At 41.0% G+C, this 23767-nt stretch overlaps 2 protein-coding genes and 1 long non-coding RNA gene across 5 annotated transcripts in view; 2 read left to right on the forward strand and 1 right to left on the reverse strand.

The window, feature by feature from the left end:
* Positions 1–17154, forward strand: part of LOC138979579 (uncharacterized) — a 46567-nt gene extending 29413 nt beyond the window's left edge. The window contains exon 3 of one of the 2 annotated variants that reach the window (XR_011460057.1): positions 17014–17153. This is a non-coding gene — a long non-coding RNA (uncharacterized lncRNA). Of the gene's footprint in view, positions 1–17013 lie in introns of both variants that reach the window. The other variant, XR_011460056.1, reaches the window with a different exon arrangement.
* Positions 187–13036, forward strand: LOC138979569 (myoneurin-like). Its single transcript, XM_070352286.1, has 2 exons — positions 187–357; positions 9514–13036. Exons 1-2 carry the CDS (start codon positions 247–249, stop codon positions 10960–10962), a joined length of 1560 nt encoding a protein of 519 aa, XP_070208387.1. The 5' UTR covers positions 187–246; the 3' UTR covers positions 10963–13036.
* The window catches only part of LOC138979533 (uncharacterized protein KIAA0825-like), a 36433-nt gene continuing 25798 nt past the window's right edge, over positions 13133–23767 (reverse strand). The window contains exons 22-25 of one of the 2 annotated variants that reach the window (XM_070352249.1): positions 23428–23511; positions 17910–18012; positions 16973–17294; positions 13133–16218 (exon numbers count right to left, since the gene is read on the reverse strand). In XM_070352249.1, coding sequence (XP_070208350.1) covers positions 16042–16218; positions 16973–17294; positions 17910–18012; positions 23428–23511 — 686 coding nt within the window. In that variant the 3' untranslated portion in view covers positions 13133–16041. The remainder of the gene's footprint in view (positions 16219–16972; positions 17295–17909; positions 18013–23427; positions 23512–23767) is intronic. The other variant, XM_070352256.1, reaches the window with a different exon arrangement.

Raw genomic sequence — 23767 nt, forward strand, 5'->3', positions numbered from 1 at the left:
GGTTGCTGGTTTAGCAATACACAGACATCATGTACTTTGTTGACTAAATGATAAATATTCACATATTTATGTGAGAGACAGAGAGAGACAGAGACAGAGACAGAGACTCTGAGAGAGAGACTAATCAAGGGAAGTTATGTACGTCTCGCTGCAGAGTTATTTCCCTGTAGTACATCCGGGCAAAGGCACAAGGCGAGATAATCCACACTTTCTGTTGTTCGCAAACCGTCTTGCGAAGTTATCAGGATGGAAGACAAAGCTAAGCCTACTGAAACAGATGGCAGGGATTCTCAGGATGACGAAAACGTGAAATTTAACCCCACTGACTTTCTTCCGCGCCGCACCAGCCGAGCTTCTGTAAGTACTGATCTGCGAAGTTTGGTGTGCGAAAATGGGCAAATGTGTGTGTGAACTGTGTGATGATTTGAACTATCTGCACAATGTAGAATGGTAAGAGTAATAAATGGCAAATGTCGAGGCTAACTGTTAACACAAGCATGAGTCTTTCACAGCCAATGCCTACCTGACACTGTGAGTGTGACTGAGTGTGACAGATAACAATATATATCAATATTGCTATTTCATATGTTACGAGGATTTCCATTGGTCAATTGGGCAAAACTGAGCTCAGTGCAAAAGTGATACCGACGACATTTCCGTCGACATCAGTTTTGATATCGACGACCTCTTTATTGTTTCCCCACTTCAAAAACAAAAACACCTAAATTTAAAAACAAACAAATATATAATGAAAATGTAAGGATCCCAGAATTTAGTTGAGCAAGTGACTAAAGACTTTTTGAAAGAAAAGACATTTTGAAATACTGAAAAGTACAAGAAAAGAGTGAACAAAAAGAAATAATAATCAGAGGGAGGGATATGGAACAGCCAAAACTGAGACAAATACTTTTGTAATTTCTTTACAGTAAATACAAAATGTCCAGAGAATTAGCAATATATATATCTAACATTGACTGACTGTGTGATGATATCTTCTGCTATTGGTCTGTTTTGACAGTGATATCAAAATCTCGACCTCCGGTCTCGATTTTGATATCACTGTCTGAACAGACCATAGCAGAAGATATCATCACACAGTCCGTCAATATTGGGTACATGTAATTTGATATGAGGCTTATATCGCGCGTATTCCGTGGGTACAGTTCTAAGCGCAGGGATTTATTTTATATTTTTATTTTATGCAATTTATATCGCGCACATATTCAAGGTGCAGGGATTTATTTATGCCGTGTGAGATAGAATTTTTGTACACAATACATCACGCATTCACATCGGCCAGCAGATCGCAGCCATTTCGGCGCATATCCTACTTTTCACGGCCTATTATTCCAAGTCACACGGGTATTTTGGTGGACATTTTTATCTTTGCCTATGGAGGTCTCCCTTTTGCGTACTTCGGAGCGGTGTCACGTGATACGCAGAAATGGGTTGGAGGGCAAGAAGCGGAACGGCTAGTAGCGTCAGTGCGCCGCTCGATGATTCGGGAGTGTTTTAATTGAATAATGTCAAAATCAGGAACAAAAACGGTCGACCAGCCAAAAGAGAAGTACATTACATCATTGAGTGACGTTGCTAAAGTGCGATACTTGGAGAAATTGACCGAAGCTCTTTAGTTTCAGATTACATATAATTTCTGCTTCAGTGTGTGTGCATGAGTTTTCATTTTGTTATTATTCAAGAACTTGTAGTTCTATTTCTAACTTTGTATGTTTATGTGTGAAGCTCTTTAGTTTTAGATTACCTATTATTTCTGCTTCAGTGTGTGTGAGTTTTCATTTCATTGTTATTCGAGAAATGGTATTTCTAACTTTGTATGTTTATGTTTGGAGAAGCGATTCTTTTTTCCTTTTTGGGATCAAGTCTGGTGTCTGCTTTAGTGCTTACTTTGATATTACCTTAGAACATTATTTGTGAACCTGTAAATGTGTAATGTGTGTGTGTGTTTTTTGTTCTTCTTTTTTATTTTTTCTATTTCTTTTTACTTTAGTGCTGCTGAAGACAGTAACTAAAAATTTCCCTGAATTCAGTGTTACGTGTTTTTTGTTTTTAATTTTTATATATATATGTTGACAATGACAGTTCAGTTAAATAAAGCGTTGAACACATTATATGTATTTTAATTTTTACCAATCTGTCACTCTGTGAATGTGAAGCTGGTGTGAGTGTGATATTTAACACATTACTTTTGATTTGTACCTAATCTCTGCCTTTGTTAGCTCCAATAGGTGTGTTTTCAACAGTTTTGTTCAATTTTGTGAAACGTTACTGTTTTGAGACAAACCAGACACATATTTTTTCCGTTTAGGACAGCTGGGCTCAACATATTAACTTTGTTGACTAAACAAAGGAGCCATTACACAGATACACACTCATTCTGACAATCACTCACCAGATTCTTCACAATTAAGAAATGTCTCAGATAAGACACACGCAAGCTTTAAAAAAAAAAGTCTTAAGAACAAAAACGTTACTGCAACAACAATGTATTTATTAGTTCTTACTAAAATCACATGCTTCAATAAAAAAAAGCATAAACTGTACAGACATGCTAACCAGCACTGATTTAAGGCACACACTTGGAGTCATAAAAGCTATGGCATCAACATAAGCAGTGTTGAATCTGTTTCAAATTGCACACTTCAGTCAAAAAGCTATGGCATCAACATATGCAGTGTTGAATCTGTTTCAAATTGCACACTTCAGTCAAAAATCACATGTCTGACAATGAGTGAATTAGTGTTTCCAATCAATGAACGGTAACTGTTTACATATAAAAACTGACAAAAAAGTGAGAAAAAAAGAAAAGAACTGTACACACACACACTTGGCATCAGATCTCAAAATCAAATAAGGAATAGTGTTGAGTCTTGAAAATGCTTTGAATTATACACACTTGAGCCAGGAAGCAAAAAAAGGAACTACACTCATGCCAGCCAGCACAAGTCATACAGATACTGTACACAAGTCAAATCAATACTGTGTTTCAGGTTTGGCATCCACATAAACAGTTTTGTTTCTGTTTTAAATCACACACTTGTCAATAAACTATACAGACATGCTAACCAGCATTGATTAAGGCACACACTTGAGTCAAAAAGCTATGGCATTAACATAAGCAGTGTTGAATCTTGTTTCAAACTGCACATTTCAGTCAAAAAGCGAGTGAATCGGTGTTTCAATCATTAGCAAAATTAATACTGCTGTTGAGGTTTGGAATCAATGAACAATAACTGTTCACACATCAATACTGTCAAAGTGTAAAAAGAAAAGAACTGTACATGCACCCACATACTAAGCATCATATCTCAAGATCAAATAAGGAACAGTGTTGAGCCCTTGAAAATGGTTTCAATAATACACACTTCAGTCAGAAAGCAAAAACAAAAAAGTAACTACACACATTCCTGCCAGCACAAATCATATAGATACATAAGTAAAATTAATACTGTTTTTCTGGTTTGGCATCCACAGAAGTTATGTTTATGTTTTTCCTGTTCAGTGATTTTTTTCAGCCACGCTCTCCTTCTTTTCTCCAGTAAATCTCGGTGTCTTCCTCCAGCGTCGACTTTCGGAATTCTGAAAAATGCAAGAGCATTTTCCTTGTTGCTTCGGCTTGTGCAACCGATTATGCAACAAGTATTCACCATCTTGAATGAAATTTAGCCAAATCGTCGACGCAAATACGGAATCGCCGCAGCGAAACTTCGCGATCGGCACCACGCTTCCATGTTTTCGCTAAGCGGCGCGGTGGCTTCTTGCCCTCCAAGCCCCGGTGCGCACGAAGTGATGACGTCAATAGGGAGACCTCCATACAATTTTGCCAGGAAAGACCCTTTTGTCAATCGTGGGATCTTTAACGTGCACACCCCAATGTAGTGTACACAAAGGGACCTCGATTTTTCGTCTCATCCGAAAGACTAGCACTTGAACCCACCACCAAGGTTAGGAAAGGGGGGAGAAAATTGCTAACGCCCTGACCCAGGGTCGAACTCGCAACCTCTCGCTTCCGAGCGCAAGTGCGTTACCACTCGGCCACCCAGATACGGCAAAGGCAAAAGCTATACGCACTCCGAGTGTATACAGGAACGATGGGTCTGTATACACTCCGACAATGAAAAGCTCTGTTACATATCTGTTGCCAATGTAATGCCCCCTAACAAGTCGTTAGGAAGTAGCCAATGAAAAATCAGTCTGACGTATGGACTTCCGCTATCTCTTTTCGGAGTGTCGAGGGTTGGCAAATGATGTACATTCACATAGTATACAACCGTTTCTAGGTCGAAACACACTCAAAGTGTATCCCAAACTCCAACAATAAACTGCAGTGAAGAATCAGTTTCGTGTGTTTGTTTGTTTTTGTCTTTGTTTCCAGCATACTTTGATACCAATTACCATGCATCGAAAATGAAGCGTACCTTCGCAAAATGGTGCCGAATGACGCTCCGAGTGTTGATGTGGTTGAGTGTCTGGTCTTTTAAGTACACCCTGAAACTGTAATCTACGTTACAGCAAAGACCGTGCAGCATCAGATTATTTTCGTTTCTTTGTTCATTGTACTCTTATGATCAACTGCTCTGCGTTTCTATCGCAAAGTGGTGTCGAATGGCAAATTAACGCCGGAGCACGTGTATATACAAGATTCTGAACCCTGCATACACTCCGAGTGCGTATAGCCAGTGCGTACGGCAAAAGCTATAACCACTCCGAGTGTATAAAGGATCGTTGGGTATGTATACATTCTGACAATGAAAAGCTCTGTTACAACTCTTTAGCCAATGAAATTCCCCCAAACAAGTTGTAGGAAGTAGCCAATAAAAAATTAATCTGACGTAGTGACTTCCGCTATCTCTTTTTCGGAGTGTCAAGGGTTGGCAAGTAATGTACATTCACATAAACTGCTGTGCACCATCAGTTTTTGTGTGTGTTTGTTCCAAGCGTACTTTGATACAGTGATGTTCCTAGGACTGGAGGGCAACAGGACAAAATGTCCTGAATCAAAAAACTAAGGCCAAAAAAAATAATAGGTGTGGTTAAGGTAACATAGCCAAAAACAATAGGGTAGGAAGGTAGGCAATCACTTTTTTTTTTTAAACTTTTTTTTCTAATGTGTACAAATTAAACCTACTTGACAGGGAAATAAGTGTGCGACTCAGGCGCTTTCGCTTTCATTGCGTTTTCTGCACTCGTTTACTTGTTTTTTGTGTGTATTTTTTTGACAAATGTAATAAAAAGTTATAGGGTCGGCCCCCAAAAATAGGGTAGGTCGGGTTACCGTAACCACACCTATTTTTTTTTTTAGGCCTAATAGGACATCATGTCCTGACTACCAAAAAACAATAGGACATTCAGATCAAGCGAACCAATCATGGCTCCTAACCTTTTTAGATGATTGAGAATATATGAAAAGGCAAATAAAAACTGAACAGTTCCAAATTTATTTTAATATTTTAAATGCAACAGTGTTCAGTAGGGTTACTTTCACACACACAGACACATGCTTCAGAATGTCATGAGTGATCTTTCACACACACACACACACACACTATGCTTCAGAATTAATGTCACAAGTGACAAGTGATCTTTCACACACTTCAGAATGTCACATGTGATCATTTTCAGTGAGCTTGAACAGCTTTGTAATATTGTTCGGTCGAGAGTTGCGTCCCTTGTGTTATTGTTCGACCGAGAGTGAAAATTGAAGTTCAAGTAGGCCCCGATTCGAACTCGTTTTAACGGGGTTAGATACTTCAGTTTGTACAGATTCTTCTTGCAGTGACCGCTCTAGACGTAATACTATCGGACAATGACCGCTGACTTCGCGATCGGATCGGACATTTGACGGGACAGAGGTGTTTGCAATCGGTCATTTTACAACCTAAATCGGTCTATGACCGATGACCGACGCCTCGGAACATTACTGTTGATACTATGAATCGAAAGTGCACTGCATTCCTTCGCAAAATGGCGTCAAAAGACACTCCGAGTGTTGATGTGGTTGTCTGGTCTTTTATGTACACTCCGAGAATGAAATCTACATTACAGTAATTAAGGCCGTGGAGCATAAGATTGATTTTGTTCGTTAACGCCGGAGTGTATACAGGGGCAGAATCGTGTATACACTCGGAGTGCGTATATATATATAGCCAGTGCTGAGATATAATAACGAATAGTGTCTGTTCAGGTAGCTAGTGATACCCCTTTGGATAGCAATAGCATACAGCATGCTTATTTTTTCAATTTCATTCAAGCTTTTTTTTCTTTTATGTAATACAGTGGAGTCCAGCTATAACGAACCTGGGTATAACGAAATCCCGCTTTTAACGAACTGCCATTGATTTCCCGGCAGACAGCCTTCTATTTCTTACTTGTTACTTTCCGACTACAACGAACCTTTTGAACTCATTTGCATAACGAACCCCTCTTATAACAAACACGTTTTCATCGCCCCAGAGCCGTTTTGTCTCTAAAAGTCACAAGGCTACAACGAACTGATGTCAATAATTGTCTCCAAAGACAAAAATACACAAACACAAGTGCACATCGCGTGATGAGCGAACTCTGAACAAACCGCGGGAGGTGCACGGAACAGCCACAGCCACTGTGTTTTCACTATTCCAATCAGCTGCTAAGCTATGACTGTGCTCAGTACACACCAGTACACATTGGGCACAAACACGTTTTCATCGCCCCAGAGCCGCTTTGTCTCTAAAAGTCACAAGGCTACAACGATCTGGATCTGGTGTGCGGCGAGATCACAGGGCAGCTGGGTGGCCTTGTCTATAGACACTCAGCGACCTTCTTCCCAGGGGTCATTGACCTAGTTTTAGCTATGAGAGGTGGTTCTCCTTTCATATATGGCTGGGGGAAGGGAGAGAGAGAGAGGGGGGTAGCTGGCTAAACTCAGTGGGGTGTCTGGTGTCACTGTCAGCAGGAAGATCATTGGAGAGAAATAGAGAGGTGCACTCTTCCACACAGTTTCCAAGCATAAGTTGTCACGGCTTTAGGGTAGGCAGCGAGGGAGAGTGAGAGCGGTGTTGTGTTTAGTGTATTTCCGACTGAAGAGTGAAAAGTCACTGCCACAAGATCGGCATGCAGTCAATAAAGCCAGACAAAAAGAAAATAAATAACTTGATTATGACATGCAGCTCTATGCTGCTTTTTATTCAAACTGGTTTTCAAGGTTATTCTCGCAAAGCATCTGCACATGTGCCTCTGTGCTGTGTTTGTGTGGCTGCTTTCGTATGTCAGTGCATGGTGAGTGCGGTCACTGCCTTGAGGATTTATTTTATCTCTTCTTTTCAACACCATTCATACAAATCATTTTTTACAGAACGTTTAAAGAAATATTAGGAGTTTGTTGTTATTGTTTAGTAGCCACAAGAAGTGGTTAGCATAGACTCAATCCTGTTGTTTGTGAGTGTATGGGGGAGGGGGTGGTGTGGTCACCCCTCTCGTGAGGTTGAAAACTCTACAGCGAATTACTGATATAACGAACTAAAATGCATCTCCCTTGAGATTCGTTGTACCCGGACTCCACTGTAAGTTGATTATATGGCGCAAATACAAAAAATATAAACAAATTTAAACAAATAGTTACTGATTCCCATGCCGACCCTATTTTTTTTATCCCAACCTTAAAATCACATGAGCTCCAGTTTACAATCCACACGCGCTTGGGTTAAAAAAATATATTATTTTAATTCCAAAAGGAAAAGTTGTCTTAGTCTTACATATAGTACTCATAGGAAAAAGTTAGGGATCACTTACGCAAACAAACACAGCTTCCAAACCACCAAACAAAATTGAATCAAATTTGTAACATGTTTAATTCATTATCTCTGCGATCCTTTTCCAAAATATGGTGACATTTCATTCACGCATTACGTGTCAACAAGCGCTGAAACAACATGGGGGTCGAAAACAAAATTTGCAAGTTCCGAACAGTTCAGTAATGGGTGTATCCGCCGTGTTTTGCGATGCCTTCTGCAGTCCTGTTCCGCATCGAGTTTACCAGCTTCCTGCAGAAGGCCTGAGGAATAGCCTGCCATTCGATTTGCAGGAACTGAAGCAGTTGCTGCAGGTTCCTTGGGGGTGGGTGGTTGTTCCTCACTCGCCTGTCCAGCTCATCCCACAGGTGCTCGATGGGGTTGAAATCAGGGCTGCAGGCCGGCCAGTTCATCCTGGTGACACCAGCCTGCTGGATGAAGTTGTTGACCAGCCTCGCTCTGTGAGGTGTCGCGTTATCGTCCTGGAACACAGGCTGCACACCAATCTGGTGTAGAGCGGGTAGAACCAACGGGACGACAATTTCATCTCTGTAGCGCTGGCCCGTCAGGTTGCCAACAACGTGGTAGAGGGGGGTTCTGTGTCGAAAACTGAAGGCCCCCCACACCATGATGGAACCCCCGCCGAAGGCCACCCTCTCCTGCACCAGACCGTTGTTGTACCGCTCACCCTGACGCCTCCACACACGAGCCCGACCGTCATGATGGTGCAGATTAAATCGGGACTCATCGCTGAACAGCACATCGGCCCATTGCTGGCGTGTCCACCTGGCATGGTTGTGACAGAACGCCTAACGAGCCTGGCGTTCAGCTGCTGTCAGTCGTGGCCGTACAGCTGGACGACGTGATCGCAGGCCAACTTCGTGCAGGCGTTTGCGGATGGTTTTCGTGCTGACGTTGATGTTTGTTGCCACCCTCAGCTGGCCCCTGATGATGTTTGCAGTGGTGCCTCGCTGCTGCAGAGTTTGTCTTCTGATGAAGCGATCTTCACGCTGTGTTGTCTTCTTAGGCCGTCCTGACCTGGGCCTCTCCAGAACGCTGTTGGTGGCCTGGAACTTCTGATGCAGCCTGACCACGACAGAATGGGACACTCCAAGTCGTCTGCCCACTTCTCGCTTGCTTACGCCGTCTTGCAGCCATGCGATGGCCCGGGCTTTGTTGAAGGTGGTCACCTTTTGTCTGGGAGGCATAGTGAGAAGATGGTGGCTAGCAGAAAATCGCGGGGCTATAAAGCCTAACTGGTGACAACAGTTCACTCTCAACACATCCTCCCTGCACGTGCATAACGAATTTTTCATCTTTCCCGCCCAGGCTTGCCCACGCGCCAGCGTAAAAATTGTCCACTTTTTGCAGTTTGGCAGTTTCTGTCTCGTGCCCTAGCCAGGCCTCCGTGGATCCCGAGCAAGTTTCCTGCTAACACAGCATTGCTCACCCACTGGTACATTTGGTTTTATAAACTTAGGAACAAGGAGTTTGGCACAGATGAAGTCAGCTGGTTTTTGTCAAGGGCGGTCCCTAATTTTTGCCGTTCAGTATATAATCTAATTTATTTTGCCTTTGTCATCGGAAACAACAATATTATTATCCTAATTTTTTTGTTTGTAATCTTTTGGATGGGGAAGGGGAGGTGGGGCGCTATGAATTCTTTGTGAAATATTGAGAGATTTTATAAAAATAACATTTCAATTTTCATGTTGTTTTTACACAGGCCCAGGCAGCATCAGAAGCCATCAAGAAGTCTCTGCAGGAAGACAAAATAGATCCAAGTGAACAGTCTGCACCAGGTGACACAAGCAAAAAGGATGAGACAAAATCGATCACCCCGAAAACTTCGCAAGTCTACAAAAAAACAGCTACCAAGAGAAAACATTCAGGGAATGACTGTTTTGTCAAATTGGTTCGATGTGAAGATGACCCTGCCTTGAGAAGCTTGGTGACTCAACTGAAGTTGCAACAGAAAATAGCAAGTAAAAAGGCTGGTTCACTTGGTACAACTGTGACCATGGCCAAAGGCGGGGATGCAGCAAATAAACAAAGTGCTGGAATGTTGAAATTAAATGGTGATCCCATGTCCAAATATGAGATAGTGTATGCTCCCATTTATCACACACAAAAAAAATTCAATCACATCATTCATGTGGGTCCGCAGAAAATGGTAAACAAAGTCTCTTATGCCCCAACCTATGCAAATGAGAATGACCTTAAGATTGGTGCAAGTGGTTCGAAAGTGAGGCAGGCATCGAACGAAAACCTGGCTGCCAACACACTTAGCGGTCCTAAGTCATTGAGCCTGGTGGTGGTGCATCCTAAACCAGGTGCCACCATTGTCAATATTAAGAAAGGCACAGACAGCAGATCCACACTCCTAAAGCAAATGATTTCTGACCCCAGCACCATCATTTCCAACAACATCTCCCGTGTCACCGCCTCTGGAGGAAACGCTGAACTGAAGTGCAACATGTGCACTCGGACTTTTCAGGTGACACGAGACCTGGTCAACCATACGCGCCTGATGCACCCCTGTATGGACCACATCTGCACCACTTGTGCCAAGGAGTTCCCCTCGGGGGATGCTCTGTACTCACACGTTTGCCAGCCCAAATTTTGCTGTGAGGTTTGTGGTGCGGCATGCAAGACGGAGAGTAGTCTGATGACCCACAAGAGGATGTCACACGGGAAAACTATGGGGCCTTACATGTGCTTCAAGTGCTGCTTCCATACCAGCTCGCAGCTTGAACTGAACACTCACATGTGTGGTGGGAGACCGCTCGTCACGCCCATCAGGGGCAGGAATTCTTCCTCTGGAGTTGTGTACCCTGGAAAAGGGATGGAGCCCAACTTAAAGCCATCCACATCCGGCACAAACCCCGTCTACATCAACCTTTCAGCTCCCAGCCAGGGTGTTGGCACAAGCACACAGAGTCTCAAATCTGGCTCTGATGGGAAGTTTTTGTGCGAGGTCTGCCTTGAAATGTTCCCCTCGGATAGTGCGCTTGCGTCGCACAAATGTGGGCAGCCTTCCTTTGTCAGAGCGTCAATGGCAGCTCCTGTCATGCCCAGTGGATCTGGCAGCTCCCAGCCCCCGCTGCCGATTCAGGTGCTACCGGAGGTGGAACAACTAGCTAAGTTCTATACCTCTATGGTCTTCAAGGAATGATGAACGAAGTTTGTGTGGTAGTCAAACTACCAGGTACCTCCAAATTTAAAAAATGATGAATGAGGTTTGTGTGGTAGTCAAACTACCAGGTACCTCTATTGTCTTCAACTTCAAAAAATGATGAATGAGGTTTGTGTGGTAGTCAGACTGCCAAGTACTAAACTTCTATTGTCTTCAACTTCAAGAAATGACGAATGAGGTTTGTGTGGTAGTGAGACTGCCAAGTACCATATTTCTATTGTCTTCAGCTTCAACAAGAAATGAAGAATGACGTGTGTGGTAATCAGAGTGTCAAGTACCAAACTTCTATTGTCTTTAACTTCAAGAAATTATGAATGACATTTGTGTGGTAGTCAAACTGCCAAGTACCAAACTTTTAATGTTTATTGTCTTCAACTTCAATAGATGATGAATGATGACTTCTATTGTCTTTAACTTTAATAAATGATGAATGACATTTGTGTGGTACTGGTAGTCACTAAGCCAGACTGCCAAGTACTGTTACTACACTTCCAGGATTTGTCCCAGCCTCAGAGTCAAGAGGACTAAAAGCCAGCTGCACCTGAACTGAAAATACATAAAGTATGTATACGTCCAAATGTCCTGGCTTTGTCAGCTTGGTAGGAAAAATGATGGTCAGAAGACCTTCTACATGTCAAAACTATCGTACAGTCGACCAGCCAGGGGTCAAACCATTTGCTGAGACTTTTTTTTAAAGTATGCGTCAGTAACCGAAAACTCAGGCCTGAGGACATTGAAGGAGACTGCACTGCTTTAAATTAAATGTGGAGCTAAGCATAGCTCGTTTGTAATACGTAATTTTCCCATGCACTTCTTATAGAAATTTGAGACCTGGATAATGACTGATCAATGTCTGAGGCATTGGCAATCTGCTTTATTAGTTCTGGTTAAATGTTAATTGTGTTGTGTTGAACAAGTTCACAGGCTTATGACGAAGTTATTTTAAAGTTTTGTTATCCATGTCACCTAGTTCATAATACTAATTGTGGTTTGACTGTTGGTTATTGGTTATTTGAGGATGACTGATTGACTTGTTGACTGTATATTATCTCTGGTTAGTGCAACATTTGATGGAATGTTTTGATATAAATTATAATATGTTTTACTTGTTGTGTCTTTGTGACTCTAGGAAGTTCCTGCAGTTTCACAGTAACTTGAACAGCCTATCCTGAATGGGAATGTATGTGTGTGTGTGTGTGTGTGTGTGTGTAAGACTGTGTTGTCTTGTCGATGAGATGTCATTTAACCATGCATATATATGTCCCATCAATAACATTTTCTTTGACAAAGTATCTTGTTGATCACTTCGTGAAGCATCATGTTGGCAAAGCATTCTCAGACAAAGTGTCGCATCAATTATAAAATTTTAAAAAGTCAATATTGCATCTGTGCACAAGCAATCGTGTGCATCCATATTTTCTTTCTCAGCCCCTTCCTTTTCTTTCAGTATCACGCACACATACAGACATGCGTTCATGCGTACATACCCATGTATAAACACATACAAACTTGGGGATGAGTTGTTTGCTTGAAGAAAAAGAAAACGATTTGTAGATCAGAGCTTGGTCATTCACTCATCAGACAGTTGTTATGATTGTGAATAATATACTATGTTAGAACTGTCCTCATGGGGGGGCCAGGTAGCTCAGTTGGTAAAAACATGGACTTGTGAGCCTCTGGTCACGGGTTCAAATCCGGACAGTGACGGACACAGGTCAACCTTATCTTATGTTCAGACTTAGAAACGGTATCCGTGTCACCACAGTGGCATGATAAAAAACTCAGTCATTCTGCCGTAAGTGCAGGTGGCTGATTACACCTGCACACGCACACACCCGGGTGGCGCTACTCTTGTTGCTGCTGGAATTAAAGTAAATGTAAATGTGGAAACGCAGAATGAGAAAAAATGAAAATGTTCAAAATTACTGTATTATAGATTTTAGATTTTATGATGATGACTATTTTAGTGGATAGTGTGAAATTATTTTTTTCCAAATGAGTAGCTGTTTTGACTTTTCTGTAAACACACACACACACACACACACACACACACACACACACACACACACACACAGAGAGAGCTGTGTAGAAATAGAAGATTCACTGCTTCATCTGTAGGCAGTAGTAAGTGAAGCCTTCAGCGGTTCAATCTGGTGATGCATTCTTTATTTTTTAACAAAGGGCAAATGACATTGACAGCAAGAAACATTTCTCGCATGGTGCAAAATAATTTCAAAACTTGACAAACTGACACTGATCGTTGCATGTTTTGATTGTACATTTAGATTTGTACTTATTGAACTACAGAGCTAAATAATATATGTATCACAGTTGAGGGAGACTTGTGTGTAACACATGTGGAAAGGGAGGAGGGATATCTGATGTGTATATTTAAATTATTTCGTGACATTGACTAGATGTGTTGCATGTTTTATTTGTGTATGGCATACATGTACTATGTTTTTCACAAGTTCAATCTTAATCATTACCTTGTTGTGTAATAACACATGACCAGAAACAAAAATCAACTGATTGTCTTAATTTCATTGTCTCGTGTGTGTGTGTGTCATATTTTGTTGATTTGCTTAGCACAATAGCAGACCAGGAATGAGCCATGTTCATGAAGTGCAGAAGTACAGACAATAATTTGAATGAGACCCAAAACCAGAAAACAATGCCAAATGTGCATGCAAAAGTTTTGGTCTGAAAACTGACATAGATTTATTTTTGGTGCCTACATCTGAACTGGTATACAATAAGTTTTATAGACAGATTTAAGTGTAACATTGATGGTTGTTAATTGGTACTGGTAGTTGTACTCAGCAACACTGGCTAAATATGGAGAAGTTTCTCCATACTACAAAACTTCTCCATACTACTTTAAAAATAAAAATAAAGCGAGGGGGCCTGGTAGCTCGGTTGGTTGAGCACTGTACTTGTGATCCTTGGGTCATGGGTTCGCATGCAGGCCAGGCCAGACACGGGTCAGACTCCATGACGGTATTCATGTCCCACTCCCGTGGCAAGAAAACTAAAAGACCTCGGTCATTCTACCAGAAGTGCAGGTGGCTGATTACACCTAAACAATCGCCGAGTCGCACATATGGGTACCGTGCGGCTCTTGTTGCTGCTAGCTTTCAACAGGTAGGAAGCGACCCACATTTCCCAGCGATGGGATGAAAAAGTAATAAAAATGAAAGACATAACAACTGAACATTTCTGACAATACACTAATTAACAGCTTTATTTCTTGACGTACTATACCAGTGTTTTGACAAGGAACCTCTTCTGCAGGTACACATCACTTAGTTCAGGTATGGCATAGGAGGCTCCGAGTGATCAGCAACGTGGTCAAAGATACATGTACATACCTTCTCATGTAAACGACCATGCTAACCACCACAGATCTATTCAGGCTTTCACACGGAATAAGAGCATTCTTTCACTTGGACGCATACCAAAAATCAACGGTGTGGGTACATTCTGCACAGAGAGGGAATTTCTTGCTATATTTATTTGGCAAATTGACACAGATTTCACAAAATTCAATCATCAAATAATTCCTACCGTACTTTTCGGACTATAAGGCGCTGCCATGTATAGGGCGCACCCCCTACTTTTAAAAATAAAACTGAAAAAATCCTAGAATAAGATGATGCCATGGATAAGGCGATGGCGTCGTGCATAAGGCGATGGCATGAAAGAAAAAAAAAGGAGGAAAAACATCGTATGTAGGAAAAAACACAAAAAACAACACAATGATCAAACATGGCGACCGCTCAAAATCGGCACGAAACACTGTTTCAAACAGAAAGTCAGGGAAGAAGATCAGCGGTACCTCAATCGTCACTCGTTGTCGTCGTCGTCGTCACTCTCACTCCCAGAAAATCCGGAGAGATCTGATTTCAAGTTCACAGTGCTCGTGAAACCTATTTTATCCGAGAATAAGGCAACGTCGTGTATAAGGTGACCCCACGATTTTAAGTAAAAAAAAAAAAAGTATCGCTTTATAGTCCGAAAAGTACGGTACTCTGCGCAGAAAGCAGCTACACTGTTTATGTTTCACATGTGTTCAGGTTGAAGGATGCTCTTATTCCTTGTAAAGCCTGAACACATCTGTGCTACAGTGGAACCTCCCTTTTGATACTAACAAAAAATCTGAGAAAATCAGGTCTTAAAAAGAAGGGAGTCTTAAAATGGGGGTGAATGTACAAAGGCTATCTACAGAAAATCTAAGAAATGAGGGTCTTAAAAGGAAGGGAGTCTTAAATTTGGGGGGGGGGGGGAGTCTTAAAAGGGGGGGTTCCACTGTAGTGAATATGATTACTTACACAAGGAGGACTGTACCTTTCATTCACATCAGATGGCTATTATTGTTAGAACTGCTGGGAAGGTAAAACTCATACAAAAAAAAACACTTGCAAAAAAAAAAAAAAAAAAAAAAATGTATACAAATTACTGACCAGCAAAATAAAATAAACAAGTTGAACATCCACCACATAATTACTGAGCACACACAAAAGCAACAAAAAAATCAATGAATATCACACATTACACAAAATGTTGGACGAGCTGGAGGGATTAACCTGTTGAGTGGATGAGTATTGCTTTCCTGTAAGTACTTTAGTGACATTTTGCTTGATATAAATACTAATTCAATATCAGATCATTGGCTTCATTATCACCCAATTTTCAAATTAATACGTCAATAAATAAATAAAAATGTTTTAACTTGAACTACATGTACAAAGTATGCAATCAAAGTTTTTAAAAAGTACATTATATAACAACCAAAATGTGAAGAGAAAAAAATTGCATGGAAATTGATTTTAAAAATCACAAACAGGGCTCTGATTTATTCACGTATTGCACTCTGGTAACAATATCAAACTTTTCTCAAAACTGGGTTCATCACTACACACAAAATCACGAGTTCCTCAACACCAGCATGGAATCTATAGTAGTTCACATCAACCTCACTTTTTCTCACGGATCAATGATAAGTCAACTTCTCAATGAACAAAGATCCATTCATACAAGATGCTCTTGCACTGTTATCTAAAGATTGAAGGCTGTGCGGAGAGCATCCACCAGCTTTTTCTCTGTGTCGTCCAGAACGGCCCTGGGTTGCATCTCATGGCGGTTGAGCAGAAGGTTGACAAAGGCTTGCTCACTCAGGCCCAAGTCTGACGTCAGTATGGACATCCAGACAATGTTGAAGTTGGCTATGGCCTCCTGAGATCAACACAATCATAATAAATGTGGGCAAGAAGAGTGCAAGCTTTGGGTTATCAATAAATTGGACTCAAAGATAACACACACACACACACACACACACACACAGCAAAACAGTGTGCAGGTACATCTTTTTCTTCTTCTATGTTTAGCATTTCATTAATGCACCCTTTGCTATTCTTTATCTCTGCCACATGAGCAGCCTCATGCTGTCTTTCAGCAAGTTTGCAAACACTATTTTTTGGTATTGCAGTGGTACCTGTAATGTGAGGAAATGTTTTCTAGTACTGGGAATCAAGCTGTATGTGTGCGTCTGTATGTCTAGAGCGATTCCCAATCTCAGAAAACTACTGGACAGATCTTCATGAAACTTTACATGTGAATTCTTCCAGATGATATTACCAGACATTTGTTTTAATTTTTGTGATAAATATCTTTGATGTCGTCGTCATATCTGGCTTTAAAAAAGGTTGAGGTGGCATTGAGACAACCTCATTTTCACGCGACTTCTTTTTTCAGAACATGATTGATTCTGCAAATTAACTCTTGCAATGTTACTCAATATTTCTCAGTTGATTTATTCACTTAAATTTTGTTTATTTCTTGTGGATTTCTTCATCCGTTTTTATTCTATTCACTCCTCCATTTTTTTTATTCTCTTTTTTCTTTTTGTTGGGGGGGGGGGGGGTGTGTGGGAGTGGTGCTGTTCCGGTTGCTGTTTGTCTTACAACAGTCAAAGCTATCTCTCTCTTACCTGGTCAAAAGTAAATGCGCCAATCCTGTTCTGTTCCACAGCAGGGACAAACTTCTCTTCCGGTTTCGGAGTCAAATTCAACAGGAACCTCAGAGTCTTCGGATCTGCCGTACTCGCTTCCACAGCAAGCGGGAGAGGTGGGGGAACATCCAGCTGCTGGAACAGCCACTCGCTGTTGTTGCAGATGAGATGGTGGATGTGACGCAGATGTTGAAGGCCAGAGGGCGTTGCCATGACAGCAGCCGCCACCTCCAGAGCCACCTGGTCAGCAAACACACTGGTGGAGCCCTCCAAGATGTCCGTTTCTGGCTCGCTGAACATTCTGTCGAGCAAGGCACTGGGTATTTTAAACAGTCAGGCAGCATTTGTGTGCATAGTCATACACATCACTGGCTACAATGTTACTGTGAAATAGAAAGTGTGAATCCGTTTATGCCTCGGTAAGAATACTTTTTGTTTGTTTATTTTTCATTTCCTCCTACATATGATAGTGTTTGTGGTGGTGGGATGTGTGTGTGTGTGTGTGTGTGTGTGTGTGTGTGTGTGTGTGTGAGGGAGGGGGGGGTAGAAGGTTTTTATGTCTTTACTTTACAATTTATGAATATGTGGCAAAACACCTTTCACAAATTCTTTCATGCTTGTGAAAACAAGGAATATATACTGAAAATGATTCTTCTGATAGGCTTCACTTCTCCTTCTCTACCTTATGCGGACGCTCACACATCAACTGAGTGCTAAACAATTTACCATGAACAATGCGCCCCCCCCCCCTCCCCCTACACACACACACACACTCCCACATACACACATCTCTATGTCAGATTCAGTGCTGCTCGCTAGGTTCAGAATAAAAAGTATCAGAGGTGATGGCAGTACATCATCTCTCTTTCCCATTCCTCTCAACTCAACAGACACATACAAAGCCCTGTTCACTCACTCATTCAGCAGGTAATTTGCGATGGAATCCACTTTCTGGGGCAGCCAATCCTTGTGAGTTTTGTGGAACTTGCTGGCCAGGCGAGGTGTACCATTGCCTTTTGCTGCAAAACACACAATCACATTTCTTTCTTTCTTTATTTGGTGTTTAACATCGTTTTCAACCGTTCAAGGTTATATCGTGACGGGGGGGGGGGGGGGGGGGGGGGGGGGGGGAGGGGGATGGGATAGAGCCACTTGTCAATTGTTTCTTGTTCACAAAAGCACTAATCAAAAAATTGCTCCAGGGGCTTGCAACGTAGTACAATATATGACCTTACTGGGAGAATGCAAGTTTCCAGTACAAAGGACTTAACATTTCTTACATACTGCTTGACTAAAATCTTTACAAACATTGACTATATTCTATACAAGAAACACTTAACAAGGGTAAAAGGAGAAGCAGAATCCGTTAGTCGCCTCTTACGACATGCTGGGGAGCATCGGGTAAATTCTTCCCCCTAACCCGCACACAAGCACATGATGCATGTCTCAATCCATCATATTCAGTTGCCTTTGTCTGCTTTGGTTTGAAAGTGAACCATAACATTGAAATGATATCAAGTTCTAGTCACCTGGATAAAAAAAAAATCCCAAAGAAATACAGAGCAAAGACAAAGAGCCATACTCTTAAAACAGCGTCATTCAAAAATACAAATATAAGGAAACTGCAGAGTACTTATTGCTTTAACCCCTTCACTGCCACAGTATAACAGTATTTTGGTATTGCTGTGTGCCAGGGCAAAATTTCGCTTTCTTCGGTAGGTTCACTAATCTGTTCACTGCTCGATCATTTATTGAGATATCTCTTAGATCTTTGGCATGTGTTTTGCTTATACCCTTGGCTATTATAGGATGACATGATCATTGGACTTTGTTTGTGATTGTTATAGTAAAAATTGATATAATGACCATTTTCGTCAAAAATTACAGTTTCCGGACTTACACACACACAGTGACACACATTGCAGCATGTAAAACCACACAAAACACTGCTAAAACTGGTGTCAAACATCAGGTACTCACATTACAGCCCATAAAAGTATTCTTCTGTGTGGTAATCCATAAATCACTTCTTGTAGAGCTTCCAGAACACTGTATCGCTTGAAAACAGGTCTACGAGTTGAGGTCCGACTTTCAGCCGCCATTGTGAATGGCGAGAATGCTAACACAGTTTTCAACACGTGGTAGAACGTGGTAGCAACTTTAGTAACTTATCCGAACGGTCTATGGGAAAGAACTGTGTTTAGAACCCCTACAAGTACTTGGACAGTGGTTACCTCCCATTTAGTTTTCAGAAATGTCCTGAAATGTTGGTGACACAAATCCCACGTATGAGATACGGTTATGGGCGTACGACAAACCAAAAATGACCACTATTACATACGGGGTGGGCAGTAAAGGGGTTAATAGCCATGTGAACTCACGTGTGGAGGAACATTTAATATAACGTGCCTCATCCACAGGCAAACAGGAAAAACTGTTACGCAGTGTGTGTGTGTGTGTGTGTGTGTGTGTGTGAATATTTCATTCATTTTAACCATTTGAATTACACAAAAAATAAATTTACCAGTTGAATATCATATGCCTGTATAGCTAAGAAGGCCATAGAATTGTTCAACAAAAAAGGATACCTGTTGCAATACGATGGTCAACTTTGACATTAAATGCCTCTTCCAGGGAATTAATTCTACAATTAATGCTATTGTTCACAGAATGCTTGTTTATTCGACTCTAACTATGGGGAATAAACTAGAACTCCAAAGCTAATGCTAATGTCATACACTTATTGCAACGAACATCTAACAACACTGCAAGTACATACATGTGTCTGGATGGAAGTCTAAGGCACAATAAGTTGTTTCTGGGTTCACATACTCTCTCTGAAGAGGCCAAAAACATGCAATGCACATGACATGAGACATGCATGGCTGCTTCTACATTTCAGGTATCAATCTTTACAGTCTTACCAAATTAATTACAAACATTTGCAGGAGAAAAGGGGTGGAATTAAGTTGCATGCAGCCAGAGTTTTGTTGACCTACCAACATCGTCTCAAAATCAAACAGTGAGACATCTAATGAAATATCAACTACATATATAACACATTATAAGAAAGAAAAAAAAAGAAGAAAGAAAAAAAAAAGAAAGACAAAAGTCTTGTTCCCCAACAAAAAACCTCTGACATGTCGCATAGCACCTGAGTTTCCTGTATTAGTACTATTACAGTCGAGCCTGCTATAGCCACCACCTGTCGATAATGACCACCTGCACATTACGACCATCCCACAGGATCCCGAACAGGCTTTACTATATAATTCACCTTTCCATTGCGACCACATGTCTAACGCAACCGCTTGTTGTGGATGAGAGAAAATATTTGCAATGTGTTAAAGCTGTAGAAAACTCATGGACTCTACCAGTATGCATAATATTATTTGCAGTACATGTACAGACATGCACTTTTCAAAAGAAAATACAAACCAGTTTTTGTTTTCCCTCTAAATCAAGAGGATAGTGTTATAGTTTCTGATTGCCATATACTTTGCACGCAATTCTTCTTCTTCTTCTTCTTCTTCTTCTTCTTCTTCGTTCATGGGCTTTAGACTCCCATGTTCACTCATGTTTTCAGCACGAGTGGATTTTTACGTGTATGACCGTTTTTACCCCGCCATTCAGGCAGCATACGCCGATTTCAGGGGAGGCATGCTTGGTATTTTCGTGTTTCTATAACCCACCGAACTCTGACATGGATTACAGGATCTTTTCCGTGCGCACTTGGTCTTGTGCTTGCATGTACACACGAAGGGGGTTAAGTCACTAGCAGGTCTGCACATAAGTTGACCTCTCCACTCTTAACCCACCAGGCGGCAGCGACCGGGATTCGAACTCACGACCTCCCGATTAGGAGGCCGACGTCTTACCACCACGCCACTGCGCCTGTCGTACGCAATTCATTTGTAGTAGATCAGATTCTTCTTACCAGAAGAGGCTCTTTAACTGGTTTGATTTTCATTCTTCAAAACTCTCTCTCTTACCTAAATGGGGGCCCTGTCCATAACAACCACCTGTCTGTAATGACCACTTTTAGTTGGTCCCTGGAGTGGTCGCCATATACAGGTTTAACTGTAAATAACATGCACCAATTCACAATGATACCTAGCCTAGTGACAGTGATTTTTGGTCAAATTCTCTTAGAATAATTGTGCGCTTTTTTGCAAAATGTAATGGGCATATCCACCCATGTTTCCCCAGCAAAACCACCAACATCAACAAAAATAAACATGAAAGATATAACCAGGCAGACAGACAGTGGGATAAAAAATGTAAAGGGCATATCCACCAATTTTGTCACACCAAAACCCCCAACATCAACACATATCAACTTGAAAGATAGCCAGGCAGACAGAGAGACAGTGGGATAAAAGCTGCAAGCCCAGCCCAGATAGCCTAGCAGCCTAACACCATTGCTACCAACCAACAACTCACAGCGCTAGTTTCACCAAGACTGCTTTCAGAAAACTATTTGCAGGAAAGGGCAGGGAAAATACTTCGAAAATCCATCAATGCATCAACAAACAAATCCTGACAAACAAAAGCATAGGAATACAAAAAAGAAAGAAAGGATGAAAGAAAAAAGGAAAACAAGTCGCGTAAGGCGAAAATACAACATTTAGTCAAGCTGTCGAACTCACAGAATGAAAATGAACGCACTGCAATTTTTCAGCAAGACCGTATACTCGTAGCATCGTCAGTTCACCGCTCGTGGCAAAGGCAGTGAAATTGACAACAAGAAGGGCAAAGCCCATACGACTCACATGCTTGACCTTGACCTTTACATGACCTTGACCTTCAGGGTCAAGGTCAAATAACTAAACCTAGCAATGACATCATACACTAAGAACTGCTTTACACATTTTTCCTACCAAAATACATGTGACCTTGACCCAAGGTCAAGGTCATCCAAGGTCATGCAACACAAAGCTGTTAATTCAAGACATAGGAAGTGCAATGGTGCTTATTGGCTCTTTCTACCATGAGATATGGTCACTTTTAGTGGTTCACTACCTTATTTTGGTCACATTTCATAAGGGTCAAAGTGACCTTGACCTTGATCATATGTGACCAAATGTGTCTCATGATGAAAGCATAACATGTGCCCCACATAATTTTTAAGTTTGAAACAGTTATCTTCCATAGTTCAGGGTCAAGGTCACTTCAAAATATGTATACAATCCAACTTTGAAGAGCTCCTGTGACCTTGACCTTGAAGCAAGGTAAACCAAACTGGTATCAAAAGATGGGGCTTACTTTGCCCTATATATCATATATAGGTGAGGTATTGAATCTCAAAAACTTCAGAGAAAATGTGAAAAATGTGAAAAATAGCTGTTTTTAGACAACATTTATGGCCCCTGCGACCTTGACCTTGAAGCAAGGTCAAGATGCTATGTATGTTTTTTGGGGCCTTGTTATCATACACCATCTTGCCAAATTTGGTACTGATAGACTGAATAGTGTCCAAGAAATATCCAACTTTAAAGTTTTCCGGACGGATGTCCGGACGGACGGGGGGGACGGACGGACGGACGACTCGGGTGAGTACATAGACTCACTTTTGCTTCGCATGTGAGTCAAGTAGGTAGTAGTTGCGCTGAGAAGGATAGCACGCTTTTCTGTACCTCTCTTCATTTTAACTTTCTGAGAGTGTTATTAATCCAAACATATCATATCTATATGTTTTTGGAATTAGGAACCGACAAGGAATAAAATGGAAGTGTTTTTAAATGGATTTCAAAAATTTAATTTTGATCATAATTTTTATATTTTTAATTTTCAGAGCTTGTTTTTAATACAAATATAACATATTTATATGTTTTTGGAATCAGGAAATGATGAAGAATAAGATGAACGTAAATTTGAATCGTTTTATACAAATTTTTTTTTTTACAATTTTCAGATTTTTAATGACCAAAGTCATTAATTAATTTTTAAGCCATCAAGCTGAAATGCAATACCGAAATCCGGCCTTCGTCGAAGATTTCTTGGCCAAAATTTCAATCAATTTGATTGAAAAATGAGGGTGTGACAGTGCCACCTCAACTTTTACAAAAAGCCGGATATGACGTCATCAAAGACATTTATCGAAAAAAAGAAAAAAACGTCCAGGGATATCATTCCCAGGAACTCTCATGTAAAATTTCATCAAGATCGGTCCAGTAGTTTAGTCTGAATCGCTCTACACACACACACGCACAGACAGACAGACACACACACACACACATACACCACGACCCTCGTCTTGATTCCCCCTCTATGTTAAAACATTTAGTCAAAACTTGACTAAATGGAAAAAGGAAGAAAACAAGAAGAAAAAACCCTGAAAAGAAACAAAAGAATGAAAAATAAAACAGAACCAGCACCACACAGCTTTAAACCTTCACCTGGGATTGAAAAACAATCGGGTTTCTACGTCTCACCTTCTGCTGGTTCTAAATCCGACACCTCTTCTGTTCTTAACTTTTCTTCAGTTGCAGCAGAAGACCCATTGGGAAGAGTTTTGTCTGAAGAAATCAGTCTTCTTTGTCACTTTTTCACAAATCCAAGTCTTTCAGATTTCACTTTCTGTAAAATAAATCTAGTTCCAGAGTCTAAGGTTTGCCTCGGTGGGTCTTTTAACTTAAAATACATGTGTACTATCATAAAGGGATGCCTGCAACCCCCCTCATCCCCCCACCCCCCCCTAAAACAAAACCACACACACACAAAAACTCTTCATAGGTAGTAAGAGTGTCCCCACTGCTGATTTCAAAAAAGAAA

The sequence above is a fragment of the Littorina saxatilis genome, linkage group LG1 (assembly GCF_037325665.1).
Source record: "Littorina saxatilis isolate snail1 linkage group LG1, US_GU_Lsax_2.0, whole genome shotgun sequence".
NCBI classification, from domain to species: Eukaryota; Metazoa; Mollusca; class Gastropoda; order Littorinimorpha; family Littorinidae; genus Littorina; species Littorina saxatilis.

What these genes read in the sequence shown, in the direction of transcription:
- LOC138979569 (XM_070352286.1), top strand. Translation starts at nt 247, where the DNA reads ATGGAAGACAAAGCTAAGCCTACTGAAACAGATGGCAGGGATTCTCAG. An exon ending in GCCGCACCAGCCGAGCTTCT is followed by an intron (nt 358 to 9,513) that starts GTAAGTACTGAT and finishes GTTTTTACACAG; the next exon opens with GCCCAGGCAGCATCAGAAGC.